Raw genomic sequence first — 16,676 nt, 5'->3', positions numbered from 1 at the left:
AAAAGGTAAGTAAACAGCTAAATGGGCTTTGAAAACCCTAAAAACAAATTCTAATAGTGTTTCTTTGTAAAATGTGCAATACCCATGAAGTCCTTGTTAAAGTGGTATATAACCAAACAAAAATGAATGCACTGCTTTGTATCATAGGTGAAGGGAATGGTGTGTTTTTTTTTGTTTTTTCCGTACCTCAGGAAAATTTCTTTGAAACAAAGCCCTCTCTGGGGTCAGCTTGGAGTGAACACTTTGAAAATGCCTGATTAATACAATACCTAAGAAAAAGTTGTATTTTTTTTGCTGGTTTGACAACCTAGGCTTTGCATATACACTTTTCTATAACTTTTTCATTCATGCCTCAAATGCCTGAAATGAATTTATCATAAGAATAGTTTCACTCCAAATATTTCCAACTTTTCTAAACAGTACTTAAAGAAAATGGTAGTTTATAATGAAGTCAGTGCTACGACTCAGTGTAGCACTGACTTCATTATAAACTACTATATACTGAGTCCATATGACCCAGATTAATCCCTTGTCACTGGAACTGGCAAAATAAAAGGAAAAAAGGAATTAAATTTGTCATCAGGTTCAATGCAAGAACATAGGCTATTGCTTGTAGTGGCAGATTAATGTCATTTATCCCTGACTCAATTTTCCAATATGCCAGTCATTAAGATAGGAAATGGATGGAATTCTTTTAAATTTTTCTGACATTTGCATAAAGGAACACTTTGTGCTTGTTTAATGGTAGATTCAGATAACACATTTTCTATTAATGACTGCAGGGTTCATATATCCACAATTCACTTTCAAAATTTAGGAGGCATTAAAAGTAAATCTTAGTGTCCCTATTTTCATTTTTGGACACTAAATTGTACTCTATCTCCCAGGGTATTTAAACATTAGAGCAAAATGAAATGGAATGCAATTCAAATACTACCTATCCCAAACCAGCTGGCCAGATGTAGATTATGCAAAAGCAGGACAGATGGCAGCTGAAGATTAAGAAGTTGGAATTCTGTCACTTATTGGAGATGGTAGATTTAAAAGATACGATCTTCCAATCCTCCTGGTAACCAGTTCACATACCAGAAGCACTATGCATACAGGGGCAATTTAAAAAAATATCTTGGGCCAAGACTGAGACTTTTATTAAGTCAAAACCCCATTGAGTTGCACTTGGAAATAAATGGGAATTCAGACAGTTGGGTGAAGGCCTGTTCTCTGAGCCAGAGAAAGTGTCCACATGTTTGTTGAGGACAGGCACAACTATAGTAAAGTTTATTGTAATAAAGACCAAAGTAAATTCAGCCTAAATATAATTAAGCCACCAATTTTATGTTTTTACTCAATTTCCACTCCCTGATTCATTAATCACATTTAAAGCCAGTTTAAAAAGAAAAATTAGCACAACCTTACGGAATGCCTATTGTAAAATTCTAGATTTGTTTTGGTCTTTTAAAGCATGTATTTTGATTGTCAAACCACATAGAAAATAAATAATGGTTGCTCTTAAAAATATCTCCCATTTAAATCTTAGCAGGGAATATGTTTATGCTACTGTTCTACCATATAGCAAATGGGTGGTTCTCTGTTGACTTGCTAAGTCAGCAAACAAAGAATTCAGCCAGTCATTTAATGAGCACCTATTGAGTGCTTGGAAGGGTGTATCTAAAACAAAGCAAATTCCCTGCCTTCAAGGATTTTATAATCTAGTGGGGTGGGAGGGTAAGGGGAAATATTGGTGATTTCCAAACAACAGAAACAGGAAGAACAAGGAGGATAGTAGCAATAGCATTTATTGAATGCCTCCTTGGTGTGTCGCATTGTTCCAGGCAACTGAGAAGTACAGAATAAACAATGGCACGATCCCTGCCTACAGGGAAACCGTGGGGACAAACATCAAAATTTTTTCAACACTGTCATAAAACAGAGAGGAGATGTATATTTGAATGCTAAGGATGGTGGAAAGTTTAAATGCCTGAGATGGTTTGGAGGATAAAATGGTTGTGTGCTGGTGGAAACTAGTTAGAGGAGGTTGGATTTTAGGAAGGATTTAAATATGGGGAGGGAGGAGGTTTTAAGGTGGAAGAACAACATGAGCCTGAAAATGCTGGAGTGATAGAGAAGGTTGTTTAGCTGGAAGGTTGGGCTAGGAACCAGCAAGTGGAGAGTAGATAGGTAAGGTAGGGCCAGCTGGTGGGAGATACCTGGAGCCCTTAGTGAGTTTTTGTTTGATGCGAAAAGACACAGTCAATCAGTGATGTTCACTGAGGGCTGATTGTGTGCAGAGTACTCTACTAAGCACTTGAAGTACAACACAATAGAGTTGGTAGGTGCAATCTGAGCCAACAAGGAGCTTACAGTCTACGCGGGGAGGTAGACATAAAAATACATTATAGATAGAGGAAATAGTGTGGGGTTATTTACATACGTGCTGTTTGGCTGCCATGATGAGATACCCAGTGAAGTGCAGTCGACACAGAGGAGAAATCGGATGTGGGGGGGAATGAAGACTTAGGGAAGGCCTCTTGGAGGTGAGGTGATTTTAAGAGAGTTAAAGGTGGGGAGAGAGTGGTTGACTGTCGGATATGAAGGGAGAGGGAGCTCCAAGAGAGGAAGTGGGCAAGGGATTGGTGGTGGCATAGATGAGATTAAGGTTATGATTAAACCGATTTGATTGGTTCAGTTGACAGCAGTTGTCCACACTTTGGGATTGAAGAGATTGAAGCAAACTGAGGTTATATTTCTGATATCATTACTACCCTTGTCTCCTGGGTGTGCCCTTCACAAACACTGGAAATAATAAGCCCTACAGTGCTGAGTTCAATTCTGATTAATACTTGTGATCGTTAAGTGCTTACTCTTTTGTGCCAAGCACTGTAATAAGCCCTGGCAGGGGAATACAGCAAATCAGGTTGGACCTAGTCCCTGTCCCACATCGGACTCACAATCTTAATCCCCACTTTGCAGATGAGATAACTGAGGCACAAGAGAAGTGAAGTGACTTGCACACAGCAGACAAGTGGCGGAGTTGGGATAAGAACCTCCCAAAGCCAGAAAAGGGGAAAGAAGCATCCTTCCCCATCCAATTTTCTGTCCAAAGCAGGCCCACTCCTGTCTTTCAGAGTTGTCTCCTTCAATCCTTCAGGATTGGCTACACTCATGAGAAATGCAACCACCTTGGCTCTATATTTGAGACAGTGGAGGTTTTGGGGAGAGTATAGCTGGGGGCTGAGTTATGCTTCAGGAAGATGATTTGTGCGGCAGCATCATCCTATCCCGACTGGATTACTGCATCAGCCTCCTCTCTGATTTCCCGTCCTTCTGTCTCTCCCCACTCCAGTCTATACTTCACACTGCTGCCCGGATCACCTTTGTGCAGAAACGCTCTGGGCACGTTTCACAACTCCCCTCCTCAAAAATCTCCAGTGGCTACCAGTCAACCTATGCATCAGGCAAAAACTCCTCACTCTCGGCTTCAAGGTTGTGCATCACCTCGCCCCCTCCTACCTCACCTCCCTTCTTTCCTTTTATAGCCCAGCCCGCAACCTCTGCTCCTCTGCCGCTAACCTCCTCACTGTACCTCGCTCTCGCCTGTCCCGCCATCGACCCCCGGCCCACGTCCTCCCCCTGGCCTGGAATGCCCTCCCTCTGCACATCCGCCAAGCTAGCTCTCTTCCTCCCTTCAAAGCCCTACTGAGAGCTCACCTCCTCCAGGAGGCCTTCCCAGACTGAGCCCCCTCTTTCCTCTCCCCCTCCCCATCCCCCCGCCCTACCTCCTTCCCCTCCCCACAGCACATGTATATATGTTTGTACATATTTATTACTCTATTTATTTTACTTGTAAATATTTACTATTCTATTTATTTTGTTAATGACATGCATCTAGCTGTACTTTTGTTTATTCTGATGACTTGACGCCTGTCCACATGTTTTGTTTTGTTGTCTGTATCCCCCTTCTAGACTGTGAGCCCGTTGTTGGGTAGGGAGCGTCTCTATATGTTCCAACTTGTACTTCCTAAGTGCTTAGTACAGTGCTCTGCACACAGTAAGTGCTCAATAAATATGATTGAATGAATGAATGAATTGGTGTGGGGAGACACTTGATATTCACCCCACCCTCAGCCCCATAGTACTTATAGATATATCTGTAATTCATTTGTTCCTGAATGTCTGTCTCCCCCTCTGGACTGGAAGCTTGATGTGTGCAGGGAATAGGTCTAACAACTCAGTTGTATCGTTCTCTCCCAAGCGCTTAATACAGTGCTGTGCACAATAAGCAGTCAGATATCATTGCTTGATTGATTGACATAATACCTTGGATTGAAGTTCGATAAGATCTTTGTTGGAAACATTTCCTCTCTATAAAATGCATAGCTTTCCACAGCCATATTGAGTTCTTCATCAATATCTGAGTGCCTTCCATATGCAGAAAACAGTGAAAGAAAAGGACACTGTTCCTGCCCTTAGAGATCCTGTGGTGTACTGGGGGGCAGGGAGGGGACAGATTGAATAAATGCCAAGGGAAAATGTAGCTCCAGTTGGTAGAAAAAAAGGTAAACCTAAAATGAGTAGTGGATTACATAAAGAGATATTTGTATCAGTTATGTTTTGCCTTAAATGTGGCCATGTGATGTCCTTGAGTTTTTATAATTTAGATGGTTGTCAAAAAAATTCAATGTCATTGGGATCAAGACTAACCCTTATAGAAGGTCTCTTAATATATTCCTCTCAGTCTCTTCTCAACTCGTTGGACTTTGAACCATGACAATTATTCATACTATGACCCTTCAGCTAGTTGGATAGGCATAGAAACAATGGCGTATTCTATTTCATTTTAAAATGTTTGCGAGGCTATGTCATCACCTTGTAACCTCCCCAGCACTTAGAACAGTGTTTTGCACATCGTAAGCGCTTAATAAATGTCATTATTGTTATTATCATTATAAGGTTAAGAATCAATTAATTGATCATTTGTTCTTGGTTCTCTTCAGCCATCAACCTGTTCCATGGCTAATTGTTTCTTCAACCTGTCAAGGCATTTTGAATTTTGATCTTGTGCCATCCTTTGCACTTATAAATTTAGTCTGTGTGCTCTCTAACAATAATAATAATAGTATTTGTTAAGTGCTTACAATGTGCCAAGCACTGTTCTAAGTGCTAGGGTAGATACAAGGTAATCAGGTTGTCCCCTGTGAGGCCTACGGTCTTAATCCCCATTTTACAAATGAGGTAACTGAGGCACAGAGAAGTGAAGTGGCCTACCCAAGGTCACATAGCACACAAGTGGCAGAGCTGGGATTAGAACCCACATCCTCTGACTCCCAATCCTGTGCTCTTTCCACTAAACCTCTCTGCTTCTCTGTTCCATCATGCAAGTAATAAGGATATTAAAAGGTTGATTAAGGCAATGAAATACACTTGATCGTCTCAATACACTTTAGCTATGTTCTTTGAAAATGTGGTCGTATTATAAGTGGCTGTATCATGGGGTACAGTTTTCCAGGAGACTTTCTGCATTTCTAAATTAGGTTGACTCCTTTTTCTAATTATTGCTAGAGTATTTGTTAAGCACTGTATTGAGTGCTAGGGTAGATACCAATTAATCATGTTGGTCGTGGTCCCTGTCCCTCATGGGGCTCACAGTCTAAGTAGAAAGGAGAGCGGGTATTGATTCCCCTTGTTACAGTTGAGGAAACTGAGGAAGCGAAGCGACTTGCCCAGGGTCACAGCAGCTCAGAGCCAGGATTAGAACCCAGGTCCCTTGATGCCCAGGCTCTTTCCACTAAGTATCGTTAACTAAGGAACCTCACCAACTTGCAAATGTAGCACAAAATGTTGGCAGAGAATCATCCAAGAGCCATTCGTAATTGATTGTTTAATTCCATTTTAAATTGGAAGGGGTCGGGAAAGGATTTTCTCACCTCAGTGTCGAAGCCATTCAGCCACATACATGAGTTAATGGCGACAGACAATTAGAGGTGGCATCTATGTGGTGGTTGTAACTAAGGTGATGATAGTGCTATTTGTTAATGGCTTACTATGTACCAAGCATTGTACTAAGCGCTAGGGTAGATACAAGATAATCAAGGTGGACACAGACCCTGTTCCTTGTGGAGCTCACATTTAAGGGAGAGGGAGAATGGGTATTGAACAGGTAAGATATTAAACAACATTGATTATCTCCTTAAGCTGATTGAAAAGTTGGTTAGTTTTAAACGACAGCATGGCCTAACCCAAAGAGCCCGGGGTTGGAAGTCAGGAAACCTGGGTTCTATTCCCAGCTCTGCCATTTGCTCTCTGTGACTCTAGGCAAATCTTTCAACTTCTCTGTATGTGTTCTGTCACTTATCAAATGGGGATAAAATGTCTGTTCTCCTTCCTTCTCCACTGACTCCCCTGTGGGACAGGGGTTGTGTCCAATCTGATTATTTTGTAAGTACTCAGTGCTTAGCACAGTGCTACGTGCATAGTGCCAAGTCTAATCATTCTTGTTATTATAAATGGCCTGGGATGTGCCTGTAAGTAATAATAACAATAATAATGATGGCATTTATTAAGCTCTTACTATGTGCAAAGCACTGTTCTAAGCACTGGGGAGGTTACAAGGTGATCCGGTTGTCCCACGTGGAGCTCATTAATCCCCATTTTACAGATGAGGGAACTGAGGCACAGAGAAATTAAATGACTTGCCTAAAGTCACACAGCTGACAAGTGGCAGGGCCAGGATTCGAACCCATGACCTCTGACTCCAAAGCCCGCGCTCTTTCCACTGAGCCACGCTGTAAACCGTTTATAATTAGTTTGATTTGGGCCTACGTTGAGAAGGAAGGAAATCATAATAATAATTATAGTACTTGTTAAGTGCTTACCGTTGTACCAAGCACTGTTCCGAGTGCTGGGGTAGATACAGGTTAATCAGGATGGACACAGTCCCCGTCCCAAATGGGGCTCACACTCTGGTTCCCCATTTTGCAGGCGAGGTAACTTGAGGCACAGAGAATCTGAGCAACTTGCCCACGGTCACACAGCAGACATGTGAGAAGCTGCATGACATAGTGGGTAGAGCACCGGCCTGGGAGTTAGAAGGTCGTGGGTTCTAATCCCAGCTCTGCCACTTGTCTGCTGTGTGGCCTTGGCCAAGTCACATAACTTCTCTGTGCCTCAGTTACCTCGTTTGTAAAATGGGAATTTTACAACCCGATTAACTTATGACTTTTAAGTTTGGGAAGTTTTTCTACTTTTCAAGGATTATACAGCCTTATTTCTTGGGGAAATTTAATTCCACCCCAGTGCTCAGTACAGTATCTGGCACACAGTAAGCACTTAAATACTGTAATAATTATTATGTGGCAAAGCCAGGATTAGAACTAAGGTACCTCAGACCCCTAGACCTGTGCTGTATCCACTAAGCCATGCCCCTTTTCTCATCAGGAACCCCTTTGAGGACTGTGCTTTCCATCATTTGTTTCCTTTACCAAATAGTTGAAATTACTAAGAACAAACAAGTTGAAATCAGTGCCTCTCCTTTATCTCCACAAACATGAAACATTTTTGAACTAATCAGATTCTTGTTCCTCATTTCAACAGCTCAATTTTCTCAGTGTAAAATGCTGAAAAAATTGCCCCTCTGGCTTTCCCTCCTATTTTTCAATAGTATTCATTCAGACGTCCTTCATCACTACTGCCTTAGTTATAATAGCCTCCTGGAAGTACCTAAGTTCCTACAAGAGGCTGGGGAAACTAGAGCCCCGTATTTGAATAAGGAAACCTGTTAACAACAGTGCATTGTAAACTCATTTGAAGCATGAAATGAGTCTGTTAAAGTTGATTTTCGTGTAGGAGTAGATGTATCTATTGTGCACCTTATTGGAAATTAGCCAGGAGAAAGCTAGTGCCTGCCTTTATTCTATAAAGAAAACCTGGGGTAGAATAGGTGAAGTTTCTATGGCAGTCCATAGTAACTCGGATTAAGTAGAGTAGCCTTCTCTTTCATACCCTTGAACATCCAGTCGGGCTGTTTTCTTTTCCTTCTCCTTGCTTACTCATTTCTCCCCTCAGAGCCAATGGGCAAAATAACTATCCCAGTGATGGACTGCTGGGCCAGATTGTTGGTAATGGAGAAATGTACTTTTCCAAAGAGATTCTAATCTAGATGATGGTTTCAGATAGGCAGTGTGGCTCTAATGAGTTTGTACATTTCAAAAGTTAAAGGATTGCAGTAGCTTTTAAGAAAAATTTGCATAAAAAGAATTAGACATTAGTGTTCAGAATTGAATTTCCCCAAGAAATAAGGCTGTATAATCTTGAAAAGTAGAAAAACTTCCCAAACTTAAAAATAACCAAGAATGTGACTAAAGCATCGCTTTAATAAGCTTCCCACTTTTAACCAACCGTTTTACAATTAATGCCCAGTGAAAGGGGATTCATCCGATACTAACATTTTTTTCTTAATGCGATTACCGTCTTCAATTTTTTTTCTTTTTTTCTCTTTTTTTAGGTAAAATCTGTGAAAACTGGGTCTGTCTTTTGGACAATATGCTGCTGCCTATCCTACTTTTATATGGTAAGACTTTTAATGGTAAAGTGATGTTCAAGGGCAGAGTAAATACTGAATATATCCAATATTTATATTTAGATCTCTGCTAGCACTTTTAGTTACATTTTCTCAGCCTCTAGTAAGTAGTCTCCCTCAGGGACAATGTTCCCGCTTCTTTGTTTTCATTGTTCGGTAATCCCATAAGGTTACGAACTGCATCAGGTAAATATTTCAATTAAATAGGTGACAGTAAGCAGAGTCAGTATAGTACAGCCATGAATATTATTGAAAGTCATAGATACAGTCGTACAGGGGCTTCTATAAGGTGATGACTGTGTAATGTAATCATACCTGCAAAATGACATGTAAATACTTATAATCTAATTTGCTAATTTTTCCTAGCAAATCAGATCTAAAAGCTGACATCAAATTCTATACCCTAATCAAAATGCTGCCCAAAGATAGCCTTGTTGATAAAGAGATAGAAAATCAATTTTATTTTGTTTGTATGTTTGGTTTTGTTCTCTGTCTCCCCCTTTTAGACTGTGAGCCCACTGTTGGGTAGGGACTGTCTCTATATGTTGCCAATTTGTACTTCCCAAGCGCTTAGTACAGTGCTCTGCACATAGTAAGCGCTCAATAAATACGATTGATGATGATGATGAAGTCCACTGTGGTCTCTGGGAGGTTGCAGAAAGAGCACTGAGCCATCATCATGCTCCAAATCAAATGGAAGATAAGCAGAGCTGCGGTAGTGGCAGTTTTTCCAACGGCTGTGAGAATTGTTCCTGCAATGAATAGATGATAGCGTGTAGTTTTAGCAGCTTCACCTATGAGCCATATGAAATAAGCGCCAAGACAGAATTAAGTCAGGCTCTGGAGCAGAGTCAACCTCCCAGTAGTGAAGTAATGCTCACTGCACCACTGTTTTCCTGGGCAGGGTATCTTGGGAGTGCATGATGTCAAGAGACTGGAGCAATTGGCAAGTGGCAACTTTAGAAAAAGTTCTAAAGCTGCGATCTTTCACGTTTTGCCTATATTGCAATGGTGATTACTGAGTATCCCTCATTTGGGAATAAGTGGATTAAAGAAGTAATACTAGTAAGGAAAAGAAGCATTGTGCTCTAGTGGATAGAGCCCAGTCCTGGGAGTCAGAAGGGCCTGGGTTCTAATCCTGGTTTTGCCACTTGTCTGCTGTGTGACCTTGGGGAAGTCACTTCTTTGTGCCTCATTTCTGCAAAATGGGGGTTGAGTGAGCCCTATGTGGCACATGGATTGGGTCCAAACCTGATTAGCTTGTATCTACCCCAGATCATAGTAGAGTCTGACACATACTAAGTGCTTCATAAATACCTTAAACCTCCCCCCCCCCCAAAAAAAAAACCCCAAAAGATCCTTGTTTTCCTGTTGGCTAGAAGAGATCTGCAAGAAGACACTACTAGTGAATAGCTCTTTGTTTTGCCTGTCCAAATCTGCCAGGAGGTGGAGTTGGACTTTATCCCGCTGTGTGAAAGTCAGAATATTTTCAGTTGGTTTTAAACTAAAACATTGAGTTCTGTTATCCACACAGAGCTCTGGTGGAGCTACAGCCACCCTCCAGAACCACAAAAGGTAAAGTAGTCTCCCCAAATCCCCCCCAACCCCTGCCACTTATTGTTTGCTTAATCAAAGTCACGCCCCTGCTTCAAGCAGAGAATCCTTCTCAATCAATCAATCAGTCGTATTTATTGAGCGCTTACTGTGGGCAGAGCACTGTACTAAGCGCTTGGGAAGTACAAGTTGAGACGGTCCCTACCCAGCAGTGGGCTCACAGTCAGTTTCCCTATACCCCCTCCCTCCCCCTGCGCATGATGGAGAAGGGTCTGAGTGAATGCATAAAGGGGAGGCAGCAAAACACTTTGGGATGCCAGTTAGATTAATGTTATGTACCAGCCTGAATCCCCACCAAGATTTTCATTAACTTTCAGAGCTTTAATGAATTGCAATGCCTTCTCTTATGAGTGCAGTATATTTAATGATGCAGCATGGCCTAGAGTCAGGGAGTCAGGATTTACGTTCTAATCCGCGCTCTGCCATTTGTCTGCTGTGTGACATTGGACAAGTCACTTAATTTCTATGTGCCTCAGTTCCCTTATCTGCAAAATGGGGATTCAGTACCTGTTCTCCCTCCTACCTAAACTGTGAGTCCCATGTGGGATCTAGTTATCTTTTATCTACCCCAGTGTATAGTAAAGTGCTAGACACGTAGTAAGCACTGAACAAATGCTGCAATCATTATTATTTTGCAAGAATAGACAAGGAAAAAAGAAAACCTTATCGTGCAGGTCATTGGGTCTTTTTGACGGTGATACAGAATATGGCACAAGGTTGGCTCAAGGTTCAGACCAAGCGGAGGTCTGCAGAGCTGGAGTAGAATCCCAGTTGTCCGGGGTTGCAAGACCTGGGATTATCAAACCCGTTTTACCCAGTTTATCGAGGATATCACCTGTGAGTCATACGTATCAAGTAGCAAGGAAGGCGAACATGCGCAGATGTCCTTTAAAGTAACTTTGCAGCATTGGAGCAAAAACTCTTTGCAACACAATTATTTAAGGTGAGGCTCAGTGTGTGAATCAATCAATCAATGCTATTTATTGAGTGGTTATTGTGTGCAGGGTACTGTAATAAGCACTTAGGAGAATACCATATAAGAGTCGGTAGATACGTTCCCTGCACTTCACCACCACCAGCAGAAACAACATCTTGGAAGCTCATGGAACATGAAGATGATGCATCTAATGCATCCCTAGGTGAAAATGCCTATGTGTATTATTTCTATAGATTGATATGGTGTAAGCGGTTATTTGGCTATGAAGAACTAGAAAAACAAAAATCCCAGATGTAAAAATACGTTTTAATAAAAGGGTGGAGGGTTTTTAATTGGAGTACACCACCAGAACCCCCCCCCGAAACCGTTGCCACACATCTCCCCTGTACCCTTTGTCCTGATTGCCACCAGGTTGTCATCAATAACTTATACATTTTGAGTTCGTGACATAAAAGGATAATCAATGATGGAGAGTTCCCCCACTTCATACTGGTCGTGGGCAGGGAATGTGTCTGTTATTGTTATATTGTACTCTCCCAAGTGCTTAGTACAGGGCTCTACACGCAGCAAATGATCAATAAATACAGTTGACTGACTGTGTGGTTGGGCGGGTAGTATGCTCCCAGCTGGAATTCTCTTCCCCCCCCGCCACCCCAACACTCAGCCTTCACTGCAACAGTTTTGTAGGGAAGCAGGGCTGAACTTCTCAATCCCACTTACTGCACCAGCCTCACTCAATTCTTCCACAAGGTGCAACACCAGTGACCTCTGAATTGGACACACCACTGCCTTTTCTCTTCCTCTTCCCAACATTTGCAGTGGAAAGGAGCCAAATAATCTGCAGCCTTGATACATCCCAGGCAGACAATCAAGAGTTAACTGTGTATGTAGTTATCCATCTGTGGGCATTAGTATTCAACAACAGAAGCCCAAGATTAAAATTAATTGTTTTTAATTTAATTTCATCAGCTTCCCTGTGGATACTGAAATGTCTAGCATTTTATATTGATTTGGTAATTCCTTGATCATTACATCAGAGCTAAGAGTTTTCTACCCAGTTTACCAGTATTTTTAAAAATTCAATTTTTACCCTGTGGTTTTTTTTTCCTCTTAGGTCTCTGCATGGGGCGGTTATGTGTTCATCATCAATCTCATTCCACTGCATGTATTTGTGCTGTTACTGATGCAGAGGTACAGCAGGAGGGTCTACATAGGTGAGTGGGTCTGACTTGAAACCTTCCATGTGGAAAATTGTACAGATACTTTATATTAAACTAGCATATTTACTAGGCATTTGTGTCTGGGAAAGTGAAGATAATCTCTCTTCTCTGGGCCCCTTCTGCTATGAAGGAAGTTTAGACAATCCCATTTTAATATGTAGTGTTTTGTTATCTGGTTCTTTCAGTTTTTTTGTATTACTAATATTTTGATAATACAGCCCCTGTCTGAATGTTGAAGACTATCGTAAATCAGAGAAACATTTGTCCCAAAGATTCATGCTCATTGGTTTTTAGATCTCAACAGCAGATATGACCAGCTCCAAATTATGCATCTTTCCCCCATTACATTCAGCAACCATTAAACGTAAAACATCTTTTTGTGGTTAGCAGTATTTTCAGCAGAATTGACACACCTTCAATATTTCTTCATCAGTATACTTCTGTTGTGGAGACAGAAGTCCCTGAATGAATCTCTTTCCTAACATGATAAATATACAGAATTGTCACTGGTGAATGATTATGCATCCTTGGAGCATTTTTCAGCACACAAGTACACGATTGAGAAAGTTAAGGGCACAAAAAATAGTAATCTACAACCAATATAAATTAATGGGAAATTTACTTCATTTCAGAGCAGGGGTGTGCAAATTTGGATTATTCTGTTTTACCAGACTTCAAATAAGTAAAATGTCCTGTAAAATTATTTAGAAACAAATGATGGTGTAAAAAGTGGGGAAGTTTTAGAACCTGTACAAATCACCATGGAAATTGCCCCTGCCCTGTTAAAGCAAAATCCATATTTATAAAAAACTAGTGAGGTTGCCTTCTCCTTGGTTGGATCTGGTATGTCAAGGAATTTCCGTGAATGGGCAAAGTGTGAGGCTGTTAAGAAAGGGAACACTTCAGCCCCACTCCCCCCTGCTGTTTATTTATTTATATATAGAGATATCTATCTCTCCTCCCCCATAGACTGTAAGCTCTTTGTGGGCAGGGGATGTGCTTGTTGTTTTATTGTACTCTCCCACATGCTTAGTACAGTGTTCTGCACACAATAAGCACTCAATACGATCTAATGAATGAATTTCCTATAGCCACTATGAAGAGGGCAGATAATCCCCCCTTCCCCCCAACACACACACACACACACACACACACACACACACACACACACACACACACACACACACACACACACACACACACACACACACACACACACACACACACACACACACACACACACACACACACACACACACACACACACACACACACACCCCCCCCCCCCCCCCCCCCCCCCCCCCCCCCCCCCCGGACAGTATCAAACGTGGACAAAGCAGGTCTCTCCAGCTGTCCACCACCAGTTCAGTTGGTACAGAGAAGTCCAGGAAGAAAATAACAACGTGGAGAAGGCCTGGATGCCCTAGCCAGGCCTCGCTACCACGCCACGGAGCTGCTCCTCATCCCTGTGCTGAGGGACTGTCAGGGAAACACAGCTAAATCTTCCTGTCCCTGAATTTGACCTGCCCTTTGGACATTGCATAATTGGCATGAATATAGCATTCATCCTGTCCTGCCTGGATTACTGCATCAGCCTCTACTGATCTCCCAGCCTCTGTTTCTTCCCACTGCAATCCATACTTCACTCTGTTTCCCAGATCATTTTTCTACAAGGACACTCAGGACAGTTTTCCCACTCATCAAGAAACTCCAGTAGTTGCCCGTCCACCTCCATATCAAACAAAAACTCCTCACCATTGGCTTTAAAGCACCCATTTACCTTGCCCTCTATTTCCTGAACTCTCTACTCTCCTACTACAAATCAGACTGCACACTTCGCTTCTCTAATGCTAACCTCACTGTACCTCAATCTCATCTGTCTCGCCACCAACCCCTCACCCAAATCCTGCCTCTGACCTGGAAAACCCTCCCTACTCAAATCTGGCAGACAATTACTATTCTCCCCCACTTTCTTCTCCCTTCAAAGCCTTATTCAGGGCACATCTCCAAGAGGTCTTCCTTGACCAAGTCCTCTTTTCCTCTTCTCTCACTCCCTTCTGCATCGTCCTGACTTAATAATAATGGCATTTATTAAGCACTTACTATATGCAAAGCACTGTTCTAGGCACTGGGGAGGATACAAAGTGATCAGGTTGTCCCACGTGGGGCTCACAGTCAATCCCCATTTTACAGATGAGGGAACTGAGGCACAGTGAAGTGACGGAGCCGGGATTTGAACCCATGACCTCCGACTCTGAAGCCCGGGCTCCTTCCACTGAGCCACGCGGCTTCTACTTGCTCTCTTTGTTCATTTCCCCCCACACACACACACATAAAGCGGTACAGCACTTGTGTACATATCTGTAATTTATTTATGTCCCTATCCATCTCCCCCCATAGACTGTAAGATCATTGTGTGGAGGGAATGTGCCTGTTTATTGTTGTATTGTACTCTCCCAAGAGCTTAGTACAGTGCTCTGCACACAGTAAACGCTCAGTAAATACAATTGAATGAGTGAATGAAGGGTTTGGAGCAGCCAAGAGATGTGTACATGAATCCTTCTCTTTGGTGGTTTGATCTCCCTGCCTTAGTGTTTTACTCATACCTACCTGGAGATTGTCCCAAGAAAACAGACTCAGGTCTCTTCAAGGCCTCCAATTGACCTCCTACATGTCAAATGTAATGGACTCTATCCTGTCCTCAAACTTTGCCTGCTGTTGAACCCCATAGATCATTCCCTTCTCCATGAAACACCATTTAATCTTGGTTTTCCTTCTGCTCCAGCAGTTCTTTCTCCAGCTCTTCAGCTGGCTTTTTTTCTGCCTTTCATCAGTGTCAAGGTCTCATAGAGTCTGTGGAGGCTTTCCTTCTCTTCTCATTTTACACGAACTACCATGACATCTTCCCCCATGGCTTTAACTGCCACTTTTCTGAATCACTCATATATAATCAAATATGTTGGATTCATAGTGCCCTTTTATTCCCTGAGATTTAGAGAATTCTCTCATACACCTCCTCCTTCGAACCAACTCTTTTTGCCGGGATGGGGGGAGGAGAGGGAGAAAGAATAGCTCCACATTAATGTTTGAAAACCTAAGCCCACCGATTGTCAGAGAAGTCCTGACTCTTAGGTTTAGTATGTAGTCCACTACTCAGCCTCCCATTATGTGCAATGTAAAAAGTAATAAAAATAATTTTGAGGAGGAAGAAGTAACCTGGTTAATATATAATTGGTGTCTTCAATAATGGTGGGTCCAGGAAACTTGTATGAATCAGATCATGAGTTTGCAACTGATTCTTCCACTTTATTTTATTTTATTTTTTTTTAGAATAAGCTTTTATCTTCATGGTTTATAGGGAAGATGCACTACCAAAATTTAAGTCATCGTTTTGGAATGTAGGAAATTGGATCTCTTAGAATATGCTTCATTCACCATTATTAAATCACTGTTATCTTTGTGTTACAACCTCCACTTTCCTCATTTTCATATAATAATGCAAGTAACTAATTTTTACAATAGATCTTAAAACAGTGTTTTATGGCAATTTTTGTTGGACTGTCATTATAAAAAGCCAAAGCAGTTTTGCATGCACCACACATCCTTCAGTCCATAAAACAGCTTTTGTGATCTTATGTCTTGGGAAATACATACCTATAAAAAGAAGAAAAGCTAATCCTTCTGTTGAGTAAAATGGAGTCTAAAGCTGTAAACATTGAGGTCATATTAATATATTTGGCAGGTTTGAACAACCATATCTTTCTGTGACTAGAGCAGTTTAGAGGTTTTTGAATTTCATTACTCTAATGTTGGTATATGTATGTCACAAAAATATAAATACATGCATTTCAAGCTGCCCGAAACTTACCATAGAATGGAAGATGAGTTGAGATTTTATTTGAAATGTTATACTATCCTCTTTATCGTCTTCAAAGCCTCGTTGAATTAAAGAAAACAAAAACCAAGAAGAATGTAGTGACTTACAATGAATTTCACCCAATCTGTATGTAGTGACAGGCATATCTAAATTTTAAAAGCTACTACAGCAGAAAAGGGAAAATGTCAATTATACCATAGCCTTGCATCAACACGAAATCATACTTAACCAACTCCTGAACCTGAGCAAATTACAGGAAGGCAAACCTCTAATTTCAGTGCGTGTGAAGCTCCAAATGACAAGTGCCAGACCAGTTCTGCCCTCGGTGGGAAAGGAAGCGAGCAAGCCAGGCAAGGGAGCCAGGGAGATTTGCTTTGTTTTCTGGGAAAGAAGGAAGGAAATGGGAAGCAGCAGAGCCGTAGCAACCACATAATACCCAGGCAGAGGGTAGTG

At 41.6% G+C, this 16,676-nt stretch overlaps 1 protein-coding gene across 1 annotated transcript in view; it reads left to right on the top strand.

Moving 5' to 3' along the window:
* The window catches only part of STT3B (STT3 oligosaccharyltransferase complex catalytic subunit B), a 113,177-nt gene that overhangs the window by 66,535 nt on the left and 29,966 nt on the right, over positions 1–16,676 (top strand). Inside the window, exons 4-5 of the mRNA XM_038760238.1 lie at positions 8,501–8,566; positions 12,241–12,340. Of these exons, the coding sequence (XP_038616166.1) occupies positions 8,501–8,566; positions 12,241–12,340 (166 nt within the window). The remainder of the gene's footprint in view (positions 1–8,500; positions 8,567–12,240; positions 12,341–16,676) is intronic.

This window comes from Tachyglossus aculeatus, chromosome 2 (genome assembly GCF_015852505.1).
Source record: "Tachyglossus aculeatus isolate mTacAcu1 chromosome 2, mTacAcu1.pri, whole genome shotgun sequence".
Taxonomy (NCBI): Eukaryota; Metazoa; Chordata; class Mammalia; order Monotremata; family Tachyglossidae; genus Tachyglossus; species Tachyglossus aculeatus.
Note: the sequence above shows the minus strand (reverse complement) of the source record. Positions and strands in the feature narration are given on the sequence as shown.